This window comes from Pocillopora damicornis, chromosome 9 (assembly GCF_964200805.1).
Source record: "Pocillopora damicornis chromosome 9, jaPocDami1.2, whole genome shotgun sequence".
Classification (NCBI taxonomy): domain Eukaryota; kingdom Metazoa; phylum Cnidaria; class Anthozoa; order Scleractinia; family Pocilloporidae; genus Pocillopora; species Pocillopora damicornis.
This window is the reverse complement of record NC_142678.1, coordinates 538724-559958: the sequence shown is the minus strand read 5'-3', so window position 1 is coordinate 559958 and position 21235 is coordinate 538724. Positions and strand designations below refer to the sequence as shown.

Genomic DNA, 21235 nt, shown 5'->3' with positions numbered 1-21235 from the left:
GGAGACTGAAAAAATTATTAACATACGAACTTTCGGCTTGCTTTATTTCTCCCTAGAAAAGAAGAGTTTGTTTTCAGACGATCTAGTAACATATATCAACGAAATGAAAACAAAACACAAAGCTTTCAGGCCCTGTTCACCTCTTGCAAGAATGAGTCTGTTACAGGCTGTGTAAAGCCAAATAGTTTGGCATTGAAAATGAAATATTACGTTTATCAGTAATACAATGACTAAGGCAAAATATCTTCCTAGAATGTTTCGTATAGTATATTTTCAAGTGAAGCCAGCGAACATTTTTTGCAAATATTTACAATTGACTTTTGCTTGTTTGTTGTACAAAGACGGCGGAAATGAATGTACGCAAGAGAAATTAAAGAATGTTAAAGAAGACCTTACAAGCAATATTTCGTTTCAATGAAGTGTCCCAATATGTTTTGCATTTAGCAACTTACGCTCAATTAAAGGCTCTGCGGAATGATCTGGAAGCAAAAGAATGCGTTTTTTCCTTCTATTTTTATGTTTTACAAGCCTTTTTCTTCTACAAAAGGTCGTTCTGAACTACTCGACTTAGCACGAAGAACACGTTCAGTCTTAGATCACTACGTTGGAAAACATTCTTCTTCAATGCATATAACAATCGGTCTTGTGATAAATTGATTCTTTCACTAAAAGCTACTGGCCGTATATGTCAGTTTTGCTTTCTTTCCTCCATTGCTAGAAAAACATGCTGTTAAGTAATTTATCTATTGCACCAAAACCTCTTCAATTTTGTTTGCAAATCCTCGTTTACAAACTAAAAAACAGATGTAATACAAAAAGTGAGATATGATATCATACTTGTTTTATCACGAAGTTAAACTGGATGGCAGTGCATTGGATATTACAGCATGTACATAATTTTCTTTCATCGTTTATATATAGTTTTTCTCTTAGGATCTGTCTGCATTTTACGTTGAAGTTTTGAAAAATGTACTTATAAAAAACAATCTTTTGTGTACCTCATCGATTCGTATGACTTCCAACTTGTTAATTTTGATTAAATGTTTACGATAATATACTAATTTAACCTTTTTACATAGCAAGTCTCGTTTAGTGACGCGGCAATTTTCATCGTTTTGACGCTAATCAGATTCAAGCTGTTTGCCTTATTAGAGTGTTTTGCTTTCCCCCGACAGATGCTTAATGAATTTCCGCTAGATAACCGAGATATTTGTTTTCAATTGTGATTCGGTAATGGGAACTCTCAATTTTCCTGCATGCCCCTGGTCGGGCGAACTTCCTTTAAATGCTGCTAAGAAATGCTCTTGTCCTGGTCTTTATGCCTAACCGTTTGCGATGCCAAAAAAAATTGCACTGCAATGAAATTCTTACTTTACAATTTATCCTATATTATCCTATATCAGACAACAAATTTGATCCGAACCTGCGAAATTGTCCAAGTTTTTGTTTACATGCAGATTAGCTATTTTCGCGATTAAAAAAAATTTAAAAATTGGTTTAGGTTGTGACTCGAATCACGTTTGCCGACGATCTCACCTGAAGCAACAAAAATCACATTTTTGCCTCCATTTTCTCTACTTATCAGTTTTTGGATGCTGGAGGCAATCTATTTTGTTAGCGTTTAGTTAAATGCCGATTTTAGAAGAAGTTGACTGAAAGTAAGAAACAAATATTTACCCAAAACAGCATGAGACATAAGAGCCAATGGGAAACTTTGTGTAAATAGCTGCTGTGACTTTGCGTTGCCTTAACGTCCGGGCCTGAGCATTTACTGAGTTTCTCTAACAAAGAGTTTGAGAGTTCAGGCAGGTAATCATTCCAAAATGCAACTTTTAAAGGCTTGAAATCTTTTGACATCTCAGGGTTGGCTTCCACGCGGAGATACATTTGGTCATTTGGAAGGAATTGACTCCATTTGATTCCATGAACAGGATGCGGTGTTGTATTGCCAAACTTGACAAAATTTGTGTAGACTGTTACCATGAAGTCACTGATGTTTCTGTCGACCTCAGTGTAAGGGTGTGGCGAAGATCCATTCAGAAGCGGAACTCCAAATACATACGCTGTGATGTCACCATGAGCTACCCCTTCCCAGCCTTGTTTGGGGCTGTGATCAGAACGATGCTGGAACTCATAGAGCCATGTTGGAGATTCCTGGCTTTGGTAAAGAAGGCTTGCATATGTCGGTGCCACAATGTAGTAGTCTGTCAGGGCATCGATAATACTTTGGCGAATCTTCACTGAATTGTTTTGTCCTGGCCAGTGGGTGTACTGAAATTCGATAGCGTCAACTATAAGTGGCTTATGGTCTTTGGAAGGCCCCATCCCAATAATTATATGTTTTTCAATGCTCTCTTTAAAAATCTTGTTATTGTATTTTGATAAGGATTTGTTCAGCAAGAAAGAACCTTCATCGCTCACGAACCCAGCAATGGTTGGTAATTTTTGAAATTTTCCAGCCCTTCTGAGGTTTATTGGAGAATCTTCCAGGAAATGTTTGTCAACTACAGGGAAGTAAAACAAAAAATCGTGTGCCTTTTTCAAGATCTCTTGCGCTGATTTTGAGCGGAGACACGCTAACATGTGGTTCTTTTCCTTAACACAGCTTAACTCCTTAGCAAGCCTCATCGAAGCCTCGGTCACACCTGATTCTGCGTGGAAGGCAAATGGGGATAGATCACTTCCACTCTCACTTATAACTCGATGAAAAAGACCCTTTGACAGGGTCGAAAGAAGATGAAGATTAACGCTAGCACCTCCTGCGCTCTCGCCAAGAAGCGTCACCTTAGAAGGATCGCCACCAAAGGCTTCAATGTTCCCCTGGATCCATCTCAGTGCTTCAACTTGATCCAACATTCCATAATTTCCTGGTGCAGTGGAATCGCCAGTTGAGAAGAAACCAAAGGGGCCCAAGCGATATTGAATACTGACAAGAATGATTCCACGAGTAGGTAAATATTCCCCAGGTGACACGACGCGTACGGGTGTCCCAGCGAAAAAGCCTCCGCCATGAATGTAGGCGAGCACTGGATAACGCTGACGAGATATCGTTGCATTGTGGGGTGTATAGATATTAAGATACAGGCAGTCCTCCCCAATGTTTTCTTCAGCCTCCGCGAATCCTTCCCAAGCCTGCCGGATAGAAACATTGTAATGGTGTATCATCTGCATACAGATGCTTCTAAATTGTGTCGCTTGGCGGACGCCTTCCCATCCCGGGTGCGGTTGAGGTGGCGCAAACCGTAGCTCATCAATTGGCGGTGCAGCGTAGGGAATTCCCAGAAATTTATGGATGGCTGTTACAGACCCGTGGGCGTTTGGAATTACCTGAGTTAGCCCCTGAAGGGCGCCTAGCTTAGTTTTGATGACAACACCTGGGTCTACGGCTTGATTCGCGGGAAACAACATCGCCAAGAACACCGTAAACAGTATTCTGCGCGGAGCATGGATTTTCAACGCCATCTTTTCCGTGACTGGGGCGGCGATCAAATGGCTGTCTGGTAAAAAGCTTGTGATCTTTGAGCGTCGCTCACCTGTCGACTTGCTGACGAAACAATCTTTAAATGCCCTGACAAGGTAATTTCAATCGGTTAGTTTGTTTTGCAACTTCACCAATTTAACGGAAATTGTCGTATATCTATCCTATTGATCTGACCGACAGGGGGTACCAAACAAATGTTAAGCAATCGCGTCGATAATTGAATTGAACACCTTTCCTCAAATCATAATTATTTCAATGCCTCCTGGTAATAAAAAGGAATCATTTAGTTTTTTTTATTTTTCGCCCTGAGTGCTCAATATCGCGATATCAATTGTGTTTTTGAGGTGAAATATTTGAATAAATTACTTACACGAATGACATGGAAAAGTCAACACGTTTTCAAACCTTCCATCTGTCCCATTTTATATCTCTTTTTTTTAATGTTAAACTTACTACCTTAATCATCCTGAACTATCATTGGTAGTAACACATTATAAATAGGTAAATGAATGAATTAATATCAGCAGTAAGGGAAAAATCTGATTGTTTTGTTAAGCAGAACTTTCTGCTGGCCAGAAGACAGCAATGTTACAAGTTGCATGCTGTTAAAATGTGTTGACTTGAATTGAAGTAATGAATTCAAATGCACGGTGTGAGTTCCGGAATTGTAAAAAATGTTTGTGTTAACTGCAATTAATTCATTGTGCAAAGTGTTTTTAATTACAATTCAGCTCTTGGCTGGAGATTTGGCAGCTAATGTTTTTTTCAGTGCCACAGCAACCTCAATTCGGCATCGAAAGAAGCTTGTGTCTGTGCCTTTATTAAACGAAGTTGTGTTTGTCACTTCGTTTCCCAATTTTTTTAAACATTGGAAAGGGGTAAATATTCAGTCTTTCCAACTTAATGGAGGAGAAATAATTTGATTTTAAAGTAATAGAGAAATCAAACGTTAGAACACTTTTTCACTAAAACTATCAGTTACAACGCTTAAACAAAAGTTATTCCAGATTGTGCGACAAAATAATTAGGGAATCTCAATCATTATTTGATTTATAAAACAGTTGTTTGATAGAACCCACCATAATAACGTTAGGAGCAATAAGGCATTTGTAAAAAGTGGAATCAAAAGAATTTGCGAACTTTCTGAGCTTCATCTGTTCACTTGCACCTTGTATAACGTTACTGACGTAACCTTGCTTTTACAAACAATGGAACTGTGATATTATTCAAGACACAGTGAAACACTTAGACTACAAGAATAGATGTTAACTATCTAACCCTTTTATTGCATGATATAACCACTAACACATGTATGCAAAGTTCATTTAGGCAAAGCACAGAAAACTGAGAGAAGGGTAATTTGTAAGAGTCGGCGACATTTCCGACGGAGGCGTTCTGACGCGGCACGCCACGGGATGTGGCGCGAAAAGGTACATTCCGCGCGTTTTTTCCCGCCAAAATTGTTATATCGAGTTTCGATTAGTTCAGTCTTTTCTATGCCTTACTATATTTAACTACCGAAAAAAAAGAAAGAAATTATGACTTTGGTTTCTTGATTTAGTCTGTGTGTTTGCTGTACCAACAACCTCGATTAATCTGCTTTTAAATTAATTCAAAGGTAGAAATACATGCAGTGGTTGTTACGCACAGGAAGGTAATTAATAGTACCACAGCAAACCCACAGTAGGGTGGCTAGTTTTGTTTTCGTTGGACTTACGACCTGCACTTGCAAAGAGATTATCGGAAGTCATTCACGCCCCCTCAGCTGACGAGAAAAACTATTCATGAAATGAATTTCTGTTTCGATGCTCGTGTTTTCAAGGACAATTTTAATGAATCAAAAGGTAATGTTGTTAATGTGAACAAACTCTTAAAAATTTTTGAAGAGTTCGAAGTCCCTTTAGTTATTTGGAATCCTCTATGCCGTCAGAATTCGGAGAATAGTGAAAAATCTGTATACTCCCAACAGATGTTTTTCTCGTGAAACTGAAGCAAATGAGTGTGTTTTGAATTTTCATACATTTCTTAGTTTACCGGCCTAAACGATGCGCTTCAGTTAGACTAATTAAATTATGGGCGACTTAATTTCGTGAAGGCAAAAACATTTGACATTTTTAACTTAATAAACCTGAAGCCTTCAATACCAAAACATTTTGCCGAACACCCCCGCCAGACTTCAAAGGGCAAATGACGTAAGCACAGCCATCCAGAAAGGAGGAACCCTGGGGGCGAGAAATGACGTCTCCTTTCCCAGGGATAGCGGTGCTTGGGAGATCTTGGGATGTAAGCCGACTCATTGTGAAAACCGAAAAAAGACAAAGGGGCTGAGCTCGTGCCAATTGTTTGAGGTGTAAGTGTGAAATTTGGTAGGCAGGATTTTCGTGGAGATATTTTCAAATTTTCAATCAGCTGAGCCCATATCAGACCTGCGGATATTTGTATCACTTTTCTGAAACCAAAATTACTCCAACAATATGAGCGCATATTATTATTCCGTCTATTCAACTTAAAGTATTTAAAATTACTTTTTTTGAAACATTTTCGGCATATTTAGGCTTGAGGGTAAAGGGAGAATTTTATGTTTTCTGAATCAAAGTTTAGACCTCACCCCTCCCCCATTAAAAACTCCTGGATCCGCCCTTAAGTCGTCATGAATTTTCTCGGGCAAGATCACGATGGTGAGCACCATGAACCCTTTCTGTTCATAAACATTAAAGGACGTTTTTCTTTCCATTTACATTGAATGAGGATGGTTTTCTTACCGTTTACAAGTCGACCAAAACTTAACGATCCCGATGACTTTCTTCTTCGGAAATGACATACTTCGGAAAGATCTGAAAGATTGACAGATTTCCCTCCGGAATGACGTTCTCCCTCCGGTGCAGCAACTGAGGTGAACTCGCGCCGATATATAAGTCACCTTTGTGCTATGTTAATAAGGCCCTAGACTCAGAATAGTCTTACCATGGATCGAAGCAGACTGTGAGCCTCATTTATAGGACAGCCGGAGGAAGAATCATCCGTGTGACGGTTAATAATATTCAGAGCGCGACAAGCGTCCAAGTGGTTGTTTAAAATGCTGAATGATTGCCAGTAAAATATATAAAACGCCCCTAAATGGAGTGAAATGTACTTTAAACACATTCTCGATACAAGCCGTTGTAACAGATGACGTTTTTGTGTATAACTGATGAGAAACAGCTGATTTAATAGCAAAATTCAATTTAAAAAAAAAGAACCGGTGTTGTACCTGAACAAGGATTTGTCTGTTGTATCACTTTTTGTCGTTGAAGCCTGAGTAGGTCTGATCTACTTCCCTTCGTTCAATACGAGCTAATATATCAAACAGCTTGCATAAATGTCATAAAGAGAAAATTAGTCACAAGAAAATGATACTTTTTGAGCAGTACTTAATAAATTTGGGCGTCGCGCAAAACTTTGGGACGAGACGCGCCTCGCTTCCCAGAGTTCACATGACGCCGAAATATTTTTTCGCTGATTTCTTTCGACTCACGCGACGGTTTACGCTGAGAAATAAGAACTGTTCGAAGTGTAAAAGAAAATTTGTGGCTCTAAGCCGTTCTAAAGAGGTAAGTACTCACAAACTATTCCTAGCACTCCCCGAAAGGGGCACCATGACTTGAACAACTCCTTTGTAATTTCCACGAGAGTTGACCGATTGCTTGGCGAGAGGCCGAAAGTCATCTGTCCATAACACATCGTAACGGTTCGACTTCGGCACGGATACGTTTCTTACGTCAGTTTTCCTGCATTCGTCAGCACAAGAAACATCGCTGAGCATGTCCGTTGACCGGGAAACAACCCCTTGAGAGAGAGGCCGACTAACAGAGCATCAATGTGATTAATGAAAAGTTGCAATTGCGAGTGAAAATTAAATTACGTGGACAAGTCAAACATTGGTTGATTTGTCCAGTTGAATCTCCGCTGCGCCTTGGCAATCGGATTAATCGGATTGTGCGAAAAGGTATCTAAAAAATGACGGCCATTCCAAGAATACAAAGAAAATTCCTTGGCCAGTCATATTCGTGCTACATCTCTCGAAGTTGATCTTCCCTTAATCTTCCATCGGTTTGAACTCTCGTAAAATCCCTAAATGAGATACGAGTAAAGTCTCTCTTCTGCTGCAAAAGCGAACCATTAATTTACCACTCAAGACACGTTGGCAATCACATGATAATGACAGACATGACAAGAGAACACTTGAAAGATTTCATGAACTGCTGTAGATAAAGCAAACAAAGCAGGCCCCCAGTCAAACGTCAGACGAATTTACACGCAATGTGTGCGCAGATAATCCGAATCACGAAAGCATGTTTTCGGAATTTGAGAAAAATTTGCAAAACGGTAGGTAAATTTTCATTCTTAAACTTGTAGAGGAAAAAAATTTGCAATAAGCGAGAGCAGTCCACGTTATTCACGATTTTAATAACGAGATTCGTGTTTTGGTCGATTTCATGTACAGTTCATGCAGTCATTAATGTGTTTGTCGTTAGGGGCTAACGGTATTGACTACGTAACAGTCATATTAGTTCCACAAGTTCAAACTATATTAGTGAGATGAGTTTTTAGAAGAATCATGATTGTTCTCAACTTCATTTAGTCTGTAGCAGAATAAAACCCTTAAATGAAGAAGCTCATTGCTGGAGGCATGCAGATATCAAGTTACTCCTCTCTCTCTTCTAAGTATACAATCTTGTATTGGGCGTGGTATCATGGTTAGTGACATGAAATATGCCACGATCTCTGATCTTTCACTCTGTTAATTAACATGATCATTTCAGTTTTTCAAGAAAGAAAGTTATTTATGAGGTGATTAGTCATGTTTCCGTCAATCGAATCTATCGACAAGCTCGTTCATTCTGCAGAGGGATGTGGCGTAGCTGTGCTCACAAAGGAATAAGTACCTAGTTAAAGCGAAATTGCCGTTTTTAATTTTCTTTGCATCCTCATTACTGGCAGTCTGGTGGTTTTTCATTCCAATCTGGAAATGACGAGTTTCTTCAAGGGGTCTCTAAACCACAGAAATTGTAACTAATTAAGGTTATTTTCTGGCACTTTCAAACTACAGTTCCCTGTTAAGGGTTTGACTTTACCATAAAGTTCAAGTTTGTTTCGTTTCTTTTATATCTGAATATCTCGTACACTCGGCGCAAAGTAATCTGGTGGTTCCTAACATTTGACAGAGTCTGCTAACTCAATTTCACCGAATTTTTTTTTTTTTTTTAATATGAGCCGCTGAACTAATCTGTTTTCCATCATCCCTTTGACTGATCACTTTATTGCGTGAAATTAAAGGATCTTAGATAAGCACATTTGAAATTAGAAATATTAAGGTCGAAGGCTATGATCTTAAACTGTTGTCATTACATTTCATGTTATGGGGCAATTTCTGAGATTCTTTTCACCTGAGATGGAGATCGGATGACATTTGAAAAGATGTTACTTTGAAATTGCTTGTGGCTGGATTATAATTTGTTTCACACCGCAACTCTTAGTTCAATTTGACAGAAGATGGCCCAACAAGTTCAATTCACACGCTTTAAACTGACAGAGATTACTTAAAAAAAAAAAACTCATATATTTAAACTACAACAAAGGCGGTTTGTGATCGATTGTTATGGCATAGCTTTTGTCAAATTTTGACACAGTTTCTTTGGAGGCAACTTTCAAACATCTAATTTAATTACAGATTTCTTTAAGTGGAGTTTACCATGATAAAAGTTTTCTTCCCGCATCGTTTAAAAGATGCATGTTTTTGTAATAATTTACATCTACTTTTCACCTTTCGACGATTAAACTGTAGCAAGCTGACTTAAATATCAGTAGCTGCAATGTCAGGATTTTTGTTATATTTCAAACTAAAATGAATGCAACGATGTAGAGGAGATGAATTATTTTCCATAGTCTTTGCGTGCAATAGAGACAGGAGCCCTTTCAAATTTTTTTCTTTAATTATAAAATATGCCTTTTGGGGCAACTGGTAGTCAATTAGCAAACGATTTTGGGGAAAGCCATAAAGATGTTATCGCTTTAAATCACGCCGAATCAGAGAGAGTTTAGATGCATTGCCTCAGGGGATGATTCACAAGTGGCTGTCAAAGAAATGACTCGTGACAGCAAATTATGAGCGGCCTCTAGAGAAGGAAAAATGATATTCGCTTGTGGTTACACGCAAAGCCACTGAGAGACGCAGCATCTAAACAGAACCAAAAATCTGTTCGCGACGGATATCGCAGCCATAAAAGTTGTTTTGACGATTGCGTCCACTTTTAAGTGGATTTAGCACATAAGACTTGTGTCATTTAGATATCTTCCTCCCCAATGCCTGCAAATTAAGAACTGAAGGGATATATTCAAAATGATCTGGATTACACAAGAGAAGAACGGGTCGATTGTGGTCTTCATTGTGGTCGCGTGCTTTTCATTTGGAATCACAAACCTTTCTGCTACAATAATCGTTGAAACGCAGTATGGCAGAATTATCGGCAAAACGACACAGTTTTTGGATGAAAACGACGGATTTCAAACCGTTTATTCATTTCTTGGAGTTCCTTTCGCCTCGCCGCCAGTGAATGAACTTCGGTTTGAACCTCCCCAACGCCCAGCTGCATGGAAGCCTCGAACATACAATGCAACCTTTTTCAGGAACGTTTGCCCACAAAAGAATCTTTCTTACTTTGAAAAATCAATTCGCAACGTTTGGCCAGAATTTTCGTGGGAAAATGACTCAAATGAAGACTGCCTGTATTTGAATATTTTCACTCCAGGAAATAAGCCATCAAATGCGAGTCATTTTCATCCGGTTATAATGTTTATTCACGGAGGGAGTTATGCATTTGGGACAACTGCCCGTCATACCACGCCCGGAGAGGTACTGCCCCGCTTGGGCGTTGTCCTAGTCACGATCCAGTACCGCCTCGGTCCATTTGGCTTTATGACTGCTGGTGATGGCGTTGCGCGCGGAAACTGGGGCATGTTAGATCAAGTAGAGGCCCTAAAGTGGATAAAAGAAAACATCGAGGTATTTGGCGGAGACCCGAACAGAGTGACCATATTAGGGGTGAGCTCCGGTGGGGCCAGCGTTGGCCTACACATCTTGTCCCCACTGTCAGAGGGGCTTTTTCATCGAGCTATAACCGAGAGTGGCGTGGAATTTTCACCATTTGCTTTTAATTCGGTGAAAAAAGCCATCGACAAGACGAACATCACTGCGGGGAAACTTAGCTGTGATACGACCAGTAGTAAAAGAATGATGGACTGTCTTCGAAGCAAAAGCGCTCAGAGTATCATCGACAAATTTGATTGGCGAAACACGGGGCCCATTATCGACAGGTATTTTATTTATGATACACCCAAAAATCTTCGCCGGTCTGGCAAATTCAGCAAGGTTCCCCTTATAAGTGGCTTTAACAGCCATGAAGGCGCGCAGAACACCCCCCAGGAATTTCATCCTCCAAGAGATATTACGACTTCTGTCCTGAGAGAATTTATCAACAACTTCGTGGAAAATCATATACTGCAGGACAACAACAAAACCGCTGTGATCATTGAAGACGCAATTGAATTCCAGTACACTTCATGGAGTAAAACGCCTGACTCACCCTCCCTCCGTCAAGAAATCGTCAACATTATGTCAGACTACTACGTAGCAGCTCCCACTCTGGGGGTGTTGGGGATCCATAGCGCGCTTGCTCCCACTTACATGTTTGAGTTCAACCACAGGTCTGCAGAAAGCGATACAGATGCCTGGATGGGGGTAGCACATGGAGAAAACACGCCCTACGTGTTTGGTGCGCCATTTCTGAACAGTACTGCGTTGAATTTCACAAATGAAGATCGGAATATAAGTCGCTTAATCATGACGCTTTATGCGAACTTTGCCAAGTACGGGAACCCAACACCTCACCGGGTACATGGGGTCATCTGGGACAGGTTCAACACCACTAGTAAGTTGTACTTACGTATTAATAACAGATCTCAAATGGGAGCTTACTACGAATCGCGTAGAATGGCGTTTTGGAACAACTACTACCCAAAGATACTGAACCTAACAAAACCAGAATCGCTTACGAAACACAGCGGGGATACGGATAACCCGAGAAACTATACCACATGCTCAAACATCGGTGTCAAACTATTCTTGAACACAGGCTTCCTCGGTTTTCTTTCATCTATACTTCTTGTGTTGCCAGATGTCTTTATCTGATTTTGAAATTCTGTAGTAATCAACCGCAAGGTGAAACAGAATTATTCATTTACTGAAAAGCGGTTGGGGTTTATCTTCTCAAGGGCAACGAGTTTGCAGGACACTTCATCGTCAAAAGCTACTCCTAATGGCTCTTGAAGAGCCAAATTTTAATTGAGTTTTTTTTATTTGGAACTGAGCAGAGCTAAAACCAGAAGTCACTGAACTGTAAAATGCTGGGAATACTGGAAGGAGAGCAAGCGATGCGCATTGTTATATACGGAAATATAAACAATTTATCCCACCAATTTTGAGAAATTTCCACCCTTGATGCCTGTATTTGACATCGGATACATTTTTCTGCCTGTATAATCCTAGTGATCTCTGGGAGAGCCTTAAATTCTTTTCACGAAAATACTTGATAGTTTATCAAAATATATACCGGGAGCATTTATCTCCGAAGGAAATACCGTGCCTTAACGTGTTTTCCTTTTAACCGGCTGTATTTGTGGCTTCGCCTAAATTTAAATTTCGATGTTGTTAATAGTACGTATATGTAACCTGAATTTTTAAGGAAAGAGCTTTCTGATGGAGTTTTAATAGTTGAACCGTATTATTACTTTTTGATCTTAATTATAGATCTTTTTATGAAAAACTGAAATGTTTAGAGACTGACAACGTATTATTATCAGTGCTGTTATTATCAAGTTCAATTAAAATGTTACTCAAATGCTAAACACAAGAAATCCTCACTTTAAATTAGTATTTCTTAAAACCAATATACAAACTAAACAAAATAAATGTTTCCGCGGACAAACATATCACATTCAATTTCGCGCACTTAGTTTCCCCTCCACTACTTTTTTCCTCTCTTCTTGCTCTGAGCTTCGCGCGATCATTAAATACCTACGCGGACGATTTCTTACAAATTAAAGTCAAATTATGCGCTGAATAAACGCGGATTGAGTTGACAAGAATACATTCTACAAAAATATTGGAAACGCTACTAGAAATGAATTAAATATGAAGGCTAAAGGCACCAATATTAAGTTATTGTGTGCGCGATCTGCTCTTTCGCCCTATATCAACACTTGCAATTTCATCCTAATCTGTGTTCATCGTTTTATTAATTTCGGATGCTTTTGGCCGTGTAACTCTCAAAAGTGATTAAAATGTAACTTCTCCCCGTTAAATCCACACATTACCTGGCAAACAGGTAATGAAAAAACTCAAAACTTATCAGTAAAGAAGTTATCTTGATCTAACACCAAATTCTCGTAACTACCCATAACGAAATAATTAGCAGCTAGAGATGAGAATTAACAATCAGATCTCTTGAGTTAAAGGGTTAAACAGAGAGAAGCCTACTCCTTATCGGTAAAATTTCATATAGAGAGACTGCGGCACTCAAAGCGAGGACGAGTCTGTAATGTAGTGTGTAAATTACGATTTGGAGACAAGTGAAAAGCAGACAAAGTTTTAATCAAACAAAGTAAATATTTTTTTATTTGAATGTTCCTCGTGCTTACACACACCTACGAATGAACTTTCAGCAATTCGTCCTCTCTCTGCCTTCTATTTCATTTGTACAAAGCAAATACAACAAAAAAAATCCACTGAAAAAGTACTGTACGAACGCTAAACTTAGAAGTTATTACTAATTCTCGTGCCAATGACGTTGCATCACCACGTGGTCGCTTACTTTCTGCCAGAGCAACACGAGGTCGGGCAGGATGAGACACAAGTATGGGCGCACACTGGAGGACACGGAGGGGGTGGTGGTGGTGGAGGAGCAGGTTCTCCGGGTGGTCCTGGGGGTCCCTGGGGTCCGGGTGGTCCTGGAGGTCCGGCCTCTCCCATGGGTCCGATAGGTCCAACTGGTCCGGGAGGTCCCATTCTTCCTGAAGGTCCTGGGGGTCCTGGCTTAGCTGGCTCTGGTGGTGGTGGGGGTGGGGGTGGTGGCGGTGGTGGTGCTGGTGGCGGAGGCATACAACAGGACACCGCACAAGCGGGCGCACAGCTACCGGGACATCCTGGGGGACACGGGTTAGCGTTTCTTTTGTATGCTGCGGGAGAAAAACGAGAAACAAAAAAGACGTTTAAGTTCATTCGAGACTTCACAAGATATTGCGCTACTAACTGGTCTCAGACACTACTGTCAATTCCAATATTTGGAGTCAAAAATTTTAATAAGATTTTCATCATGGTCTCCTAAATAACTTATCATTGTTAATGCCAAAACTTGACATTTTACGAGTTCAAGGTCACAATATTTTATTTACCACGCTTATTGTGAAATATGAATTGAAAAATACCCCATACCTTACAAAGTCAGTTTTTGTCTAGTTAAAGATGCAAAAGTCTGATTTATTTCTAGTTATATGATAAGGAACACCTGAAGACACTGTTCAAATTGTAATCATTTATCGATTAACTCAAAACGACTCGGATATCGTTTGTAAAAGTTTGATTTTGGAATGGTAACCTAATTTTGGAAGTTGAATGAATTATAAATTGTCCAAAAAATGTTTTCACTTCTCGCTTCACTAACTTGCAGGTTTCGACGGGAACCCGCTTTTAACAAAAACTCACCAACCAATCAAATTTCAGTTTTTCGTAAATTGAGTCACTTTGAGGGTCACACAAGAAGTAAACGAAAAATTACAACTTCTTAAAAAGTTCACAACGCATCTTCGTTTTAGTGTTTTCGTAAACGACTGCTTGAAGTCAAAGTATTTCGAGAACAAGTACGAGATAAATGTCACAGCTTCAAATATAATTGAAATACTTTGTTTGATGATTTAATCGTATTATCTGGTTACGATACATTCACAACTTTGCGCCCCAATGATCAACTTTAAACAAATATCTTAAGGTTGATCGATCGAGAGCAGTTTTACTTTATAATTCACCGATCATCAATTATTCATCACCTGGCCTTTTGTCGGTTCACAGAAGCGGCTTCTGAGAGGAATCTCTCATCGCCTTTTTTTAATATCTTCAAAATCTGCTCCATTTTAATCACAGATGAAATCTGTTTGGTGTCATAATTTTCCGCAGGCATAGCAAACTCATAAAGGTTATAACCATTTGAAATAATCTTTGGTGGTGTGCCATTGCATTGCTCATATCTAGATTAAATTTTACTACAGCGAAGGTGCTTGACGAGGAAAAAAAATTAAACATGAAAATGTAACTTACTTGATCTAGCATAAGTTGATGCTACCATGAGCGCTAAGCATCCTAGGATCAATTTAGACGCCATCTGAAAAATAAAGACATAGACATATGTCATAAAACTTGTCCATTTTATATCAAATTCGAGCTGTCTACAATTTTGAACAAATCCTTTAAATGATTTTTAGACTTGCTTCCAAATTAACTTCCCCTATTTTGTGACTTTACATCGAAGAAAATTAAGAATCACAAGCTGTTCTCTTTGTACGGTTTTTGCTTTAAATTTTTTTTATAATTTTCCTGACTTTGAAATAATAGGCGTCAAGAGACCCTATGTTCCCACCTATAATCATTAAGTTCACCTGACTATTACCTATGCGAAGATTCTTAGTCAAGGTCAGTTAGGAAATTAAAAAGATTCTCCAACTCAATTCCCTACCTCTGGATCCCAGCGAAGCGATCTTGAAATGTGCTTGAATAAAGCTCCTTTCTGATTTATACCCTGGAAGTCATCAATTATACACAAACTCGGACGTGTTATAGCACGCTCTATAGTTCTCTTTGTTCCTCCCTCTTTTGTTATTTACTGAGGAATTTAACGCAGCTATGCCTTGAGCGCATGCGCTAGAGGACTTGTAAAAGTCGCGGAAAATAGTGGTATCAGTTACAGACTGAAATAACTGAAATAAAAAATTGTAATAGAAAATCCGAAAACTCTGTCTAAATGTTGGTACTTCGGTTAAATATTGTGTTATTTCTGATATCGATTACGCCAAAGTAGATAAAAATTCTACCCCTTGGAAACCTGTCAAAAGTGAATTATTTACAAGTTGCAAAACCAGAGACTCAGTCAAACGAAACGCCATTCTTTATTCTCTATTGGTTGTCTCGCTGCTTTCCCAGGAGCCAAACAGGTGTCAAAAAACTGGCACCATTATCTTCAATAAACAACAGAGCAAGTGCCCCTTTCTCCTCTCGTGTTACGCTTCAATTCCTTGGAAAAATCACCAGTTGTCAAAATTTTCACTCCAGCGATTTTGCGTTCCTCTCGATCTGACGAAAAAATGTTTGACAGAAAAAGAAGAATGCATCGCACAATTATCTCTTCTGATCGAGTCGTTTTTACTGAAGATTCCAGTTGTTTTAACGCGAATTTTTGTAAACATTTCAACCCCATGACGCGGTTTGACGCTTTATTGGTAAACATTCCCCCTAAACTCCGGGACATTTTTTTTTTGAGGGTGGGGGTGAGGTTTATTTGGAGCCGTCTGACACAAATTTGTGTGGAGTACAACTTTAAAGAAATAAGTTTATTTTGCTTGATTTTCATGTTAGCTCATTTTATCGGTAACACTGTCAGTTTACTTTTCCAGGTGATAGCTTTTTTGTTAGTTGAACCAAGCAATCCTTTCAGATTGGTCGGAATTCAGATAAACAAATGTTCCTTGCTTGTGGCCACTTGGTTCTTTACTTAGAACCACACATCAAAGGTAAACGTATATGATTCATCGTTTAATATCGACGACTGGATAGTAAACAACACTGAAGTACTCTTCCATAGGAAATTGCGCGCGCTGGGTCGCAAGGTCTCCAGAAAGCCACAGCAAATGTTAGAACGCAGTTTTATACATGCTCAAAGATTTTTCATCGTACGGACTTAGGCTTCGCTGAATTGTGATCAAAATAAACTATGCCATCGACAGATATACACTCAATTTTCATATCCGGCCATCGAATCTACGTTCAGTGTTTTGAGACTGTGCTTGGTGTTACAGTCAACAGAATTTATCTAACTAAAATTTCGAAACAACAAAAAATAAACGTCTTTGCAAGAGTGAGTTTCCTTTAAATTAACTTCCGTCAAACAATGAAACACCGTACTTTTAAACAGCAAGAACATGTGGACAATTCCTCTCGCATGATCATCCAATAAATCACGTTCCCCGTCAATTCAAGCCACTAAAGAACAGGCTGTAATTTTTATCAGCTTTTACTTCTTTAATATCTCGCGTCTTTCAAATGCGAGAAGTTCCGTCTGGTGGCACACAATTGCCCATGATGACAACAATGTTTTTCACACAGGGTGCATCAAAATTGGTGCATTACACAGCAATTCGTTATGTATCCTTTGTCTACAGCGTTAAGAACTGTGCAGATGGGTCAATAGATGACGAAAAATACGGATTCTCCTGATCAAGCATTCGCAAAAGCTTTAATCTGTGACAGAAAACACTACCAGGCTTCTAGCAGGTGAGCACGTGTGACACCAAAATAACGTATCTCATTGGCTCAGTGGATTTTGCGCCAAATTTGATCAGAAAAACACCCGTTACCTTAAAAAGGCCAGTGGTTAAGGAGAGTGACCCTTGAAATTTTGCTTAAACATGACTAGTGCGGGTACAACGATTAATATGCCACTCTTTGAAACGACGTGACTAATGTATTATTAGGCGTGGACTTTCTGAACAAAGTAAAATATAATAAAAACAAAAGGAAACTGGGATTTTGAAGTTTATTTTCCATTGGTCGGGCTAGAACTCAATAGATAGAACATATAAATTGGAAATTATACATGGAAATTATCGGGTTTATAATACAACGACCTTATTTAAGTGAGCCTCACAAGACTCTCAAGTAAGTTGGTACATAATATATATGTTCAAATTGAACTTGGAACAGTCCCTTCATGACACGCGGTCATGCGAGTCCGCGAAACCTGGAGGAGTTTGTAAACGTCCTGCACTTAACACGTCGTGGTCACGTTCCTTTCATGAGCAGAGGCGATCATGTGAATAGCACAAGCCTCGCATTAAGTTCCTCTGATGCCCAGGGCTTGTTCCAGCTCGGCTCTCTTCTGTTGTACCTGAATTATATTAACAAAAAGAAATTCAGAACTTTGGCTCTGCAAATTGACAACTACAAAGCATTCTTCTGTGTCATAAGGTGCAAATACTACGAAGAGCAGTCTACGAAAACAATTTTCAGAGTGCGCTACTAATAATCATTTGGCCTGAACAGATTAAAAGTTTTTGGGTGATCATTACCTTTCCATAAAAGTAGCGGCAAACTGCTTCTTGTGACCAGGGAAGATGAAAGAAATCAGCTCTCCGCTCTTCTTCTGGATTTCCGACCACATCAGTCATAACCTGAAAGATGACAGGAATTTCAACGTGTCACAGGGAAAACAAAAGGTGCCGCAGGATACCTAACTAATATCACAAAAAGAACAAACTGCAGCCACAAGAAGACCAGCCAATGCCGCACGATAAACGAGTGGTGTCACGGAAGAGCCAACCACAGTCACATTATAAAACAACCAATACCTTCTTCAATGAAGATCAACCAGCTCAAAAGAGAGAACTTGAGCACCAAGCACTCCCACAGTGAGAACAAACACAGTAACCACCGACAAATTTCAGGATACCTATAATAGGCTGAGGTCTTAAATCAACTACATTGCACAACCTTGTTGATATATGTACCTTGAGATCTTGACTTTGGGACTGTATCCATTGATTGATAAATTCCTTAAAAACAGATACCAAGGATATGTGTCAGTGCTACAAAACAAAACTGAATACTATAAAAAGAAAAACAACAAGTTGCAACAGCATAGTCATGGCATTTTTTGTATTGTCATGTACCATTTCTCCCAAAAAAGGAAAAGTGTTTCATGAAATTGTTTCATACGTAACAGAGCAGTATACTCACTGGAGGATCTCTTGCAAACCCAAGAAAGAATTCCCGGTTAATCTTCAACTGATTGATTGTCTCAACTGTCTCATAAATCTGCAAAACAAAAAAACAAACAAAAACAAAAAAACAAAAGGAATGATTCACAAACTTAATTTCAACGGCAGTTTAGCAAGAGTAAAAACTAATGATACTGTTGGGTTTATTTTTAACTCTTCAGCTCAATGATGGGAAACTAAAAAATCTCAGCTCACCTTGTTGTCATATGCAGTAATCTCATTCTGACTTGCAGTAGAAAGAAGAAAAGACTGCATCTGAGCCTTAAGCGTGTCATCCTTCAACAAGAAATTCAGAAATTATTGAAACAGCAAACCAAGCACTACATTTGTATACTCTATCTTATAAACACACCCAGTTGATTTATAGATGCATAATTTGTAAAAAGGTTGCTGTTACTTAAAGGTTTTCTAAGAACTTCTCCCAATAATATCTTTACATTATCTGGCAAAAAGGTAACAAGAGTACTCAAACTCAAGTGGAAGTTGTTATCTTGATCTAACACCAAATTGTCTTACCTAATGTAAAAGGAAATGTGTAGCAGTAGAGAGAATTAACAATCAAATCTTGTGAATTAAAGGATTTAACCTACAATAAAACTTACGACTAATTACAGCAAGAATGACATGACATATGATAATAGAGTTATAAAGTTTCGTTAGAAGTGATTAACATGCAACTGTAACTTCTCCCAAACATATCCTTACATTATCTAGCAACAACAGAGAGGAAAATTAACAATCAGATCGTGAGAATTAAAGGGTTAAACCTATATTAAAACTTTAACCATTAATTACAGCAAGAATGTCATGACAGATATTATAACAGAGATATGGTGCTAAGTAAAATAAAACCAAACTGTTTAACTTACAACTTCTACTTCAATGTCATAGCAAGTTGTTCTCTTGTTTTCGGGTGTTTCTTTACTATGAGGAAAACACAACTGATTAAATTAATGATTCAGTAATATTTGTACTCGAAAAATTATGCTAAACTATTCCTGTTGTATAAAGGGGTAAGTTTCTAAAGAAACTGTGGTGCTGTGTCGGTGGGAGAGTATAGCAGGTAATTTAGTGTTAACAACTGGGTTGAAAACGTAAATTAGCCACCGTAAAGGGTAAAAAAGCTGACGTTTCGAGCGTTAGCCCTGACGAAGGGCTAACGCTCGAAACGTCAGCTTTTTTACCCTTTACGGTGGCTAATTTACGTTTTCAACCCAGTTGTTAACACTAAATTATCTGCTATTCCTGTTGTAGTTTGATTATATTAGTTTTCATTTTGTTTGAAGTTTTGTTCGCATCCATGTTATACAGGAATGGGAAAAAAATTGAAAGATAACCAGTTTGACAACTCCTAAACAAAAAGGAACTACAGAGCTATCACTTATACCTCAGCTGATGGAGGATACTATAGTTTACCTTATAAGGTGATGAATAACAATGGGATCTGGAGGTAATAACAAGGAACTCAAACGCTGAGGAATCTCACTAAACTTCATGCGATTACATTCAAAAATCTGAAAGCAAATAACATTGAATCAGTTACAATACCAATAACCAAATTTGATTTAACAAAACTTGCAGAGTTTTCATGGTATAAAGAATTAAATGCATAGTCATGTTCTCATAGTATTTCTGAGTAGAAATAGGTGGAGATGACTAAAGAGAGTTTGGAAGTTGAACATCAGATCTGACCTGCTGAAAGTATCTGTCACAGTTTATGTACTCCCTCTCATGAGAATCTTGCAAGTTGTGACTCTGAAAGTAATTAAAGAAAAAATAACATTACCTAAGGTAGCAGAGACATTTAAATCTTAATCAAGAGGTTTGGGTTACAACAAAATCTGTTGAAACTGTTTACCCACAGAGTCAAGCTCACCTTAATATACTGCCATAAAGCATTGACAATCACCGGCCTTGTTTGAGTGTGAATACCCATAAGCCTTGCTAATCTGGGATCCAGTTTGTACTGTGGAGGCTAGCAAAACAGTTTATGTTTTGGTTAGTTACAAGGTTATGATAAAGTAATCAATTAATTAATTTACTACTGACATCTGATTTATACCTCTTACCTGGTAATCCAACAGGAACATGATAGTGCACTTCACATTTTCTTCTCCAGGCCTTTTAACCTTAAATGAGATCAGATGCTTTAAAAAGGGCATTGAAGAGTGACTCAAGACTTTTAATCTGACACAGGCAAACTGCTTTTGTTGATGGTGACACTGACTAATGTTTTGACAACCTGAATGGGAGTCTTTATCAGAGTCCACTTGGTTCTGAAAATGACTCCAAGTCAATTCATCGAGATGACTGTCATTGTAGATAACAACAGTACTGTAGAGATTGCGAACCAAGAGAAAACATGATCAAAATTTTTCCAAGAATTTGGAGGTTGCATTGACAATGCTCAAAAACAACATGCAGTAAGAAGTCCTGGACAAAATTCTATACCTGAAAACCATCAGTCTCTTGAGTTGAACTGGTGCGATGCCACTGAAAAAAATTAAAAACAATTCTTTTGTTCTTATCAAATGAGCTAGCTTTTTAATTGAGCTTTGTAAAACAAAACAGAGTCCTTGCAATGGCCAACCCAAACACAGGAAGACACAACAACACTCA

General features: G+C 38.6%; 4 protein-coding genes across 4 annotated transcripts in view; 1 reads left to right on the top strand and 3 right to left on the bottom strand.

The window, feature by feature from the left end:
• Window positions 1-17: 17 nt before the first annotated feature.
• LOC113670233 (acetylcholinesterase) lies at window positions 18-7411 on the bottom strand. Its single transcript, XM_027186340.2, has 2 exons — window positions 7084-7411; window positions 18-3568 (listed from the first exon to the last, which is right to left on the bottom strand). Exons 1-2 carry the CDS (start codon window positions 7281-7283, stop codon window positions 1639-1641), a joined length of 2130 nt encoding a protein of 709 aa, XP_027042141.2. The 5' UTR covers window positions 7284-7411; the 3' UTR covers window positions 18-1638.
• A 1304-nt stretch (window positions 7412-8715) lies between these two features.
• LOC113670234 (neuroligin-4, Y-linked) lies at window positions 8716-12424 on the top strand. The gene has a single exon (XM_089181862.1). The coding sequence runs from the start codon at window positions 9861-9863 to the stop codon at window positions 11706-11708; it is 1848 nt and encodes a 615-aa protein (XP_089037988.1). The 5' UTR covers window positions 8716-9860; the 3' UTR covers window positions 11709-12424.
• Window positions 12425-13164: 740 nt separating this feature from the next.
• Window positions 13165-15335, bottom strand: LOC113670237 (uncharacterized). The gene is made up of 3 exons (XM_027186343.2): window positions 15304-15335; window positions 14889-14952; window positions 13165-13753 (listed from the first exon to the last, which is right to left on the bottom strand). Exons 2-3 carry the CDS (start codon window positions 14950-14952, stop codon window positions 13386-13388), a joined length of 432 nt encoding a protein of 143 aa, XP_027042144.1. The 5' UTR covers window positions 15304-15335; the 3' UTR covers window positions 13165-13385.
• A 2027-nt stretch (window positions 15336-17362) lies between these two features.
• The window catches only part of LOC113670235 (SWI/SNF-related matrix-associated actin-dependent regulator of chromatin subfamily D member 1), a 7420-nt gene continuing 3547 nt past the window's right edge, over window positions 17363-21235 (bottom strand). Inside the window, exons 8-18 of the mRNA XM_027186342.2 lie at window positions 21068-21109; window positions 20686-20745; window positions 20493-20591; window positions 20309-20371; window positions 20033-20130; window positions 19486-19540; window positions 18812-18892; window positions 18576-18653; window positions 18347-18391; window positions 17909-18010; window positions 17363-17727 (exon numbers count right to left, since the gene is read on the bottom strand). Of these exons, the coding sequence (XP_027042143.2) occupies window positions 17674-17727; window positions 17909-18010; window positions 18347-18391; window positions 18576-18653; window positions 18812-18892; window positions 19486-19540; window positions 20033-20130; window positions 20309-20371; window positions 20493-20591; window positions 20686-20745; window positions 21068-21109 (777 nt within the window). The 3' untranslated portion in view covers window positions 17363-17673. The remainder of the gene's footprint in view (window positions 17728-17908; window positions 18011-18346; window positions 18392-18575; window positions 18654-18811; window positions 18893-19485; window positions 19541-20032; window positions 20131-20308; window positions 20372-20492; window positions 20592-20685; window positions 20746-21067; window positions 21110-21235) is intronic.

Coding starts and splice junctions, on each gene's coding strand:
- LOC113670233 (XM_027186340.2), bottom strand. CDS start 7,283: ATGCTCAGCGATGTTTCTTGTGCTGACGAATGCAGGAAAACTGACGTA. Junction 3,569..7,083: donor GGGAGTGCTAGGAATAGTTT/GTGAGTACTTAC, acceptor TTACCTTGTCAG/GGCATTTAAAGATTGTTTCG.
- LOC113670234 (XM_089181862.1), top strand. CDS start 9,861: ATGATCTGGATTACACAAGAGAAGAACGGGTCGATTGTGGTCTTCATT.
- LOC113670237 (XM_027186343.2), bottom strand. CDS start 14,952: ATGGCGTCTAAATTGATCCTAGGATGCTTAGCGCTCATGGTAGCATCA. Junction 13,754..14,888: donor ATCAACTTATGCTAGATCAA/GTAAGTTACATT, acceptor TTTCTCCCGCAG/CATACAAAAGAAACGCTAAC.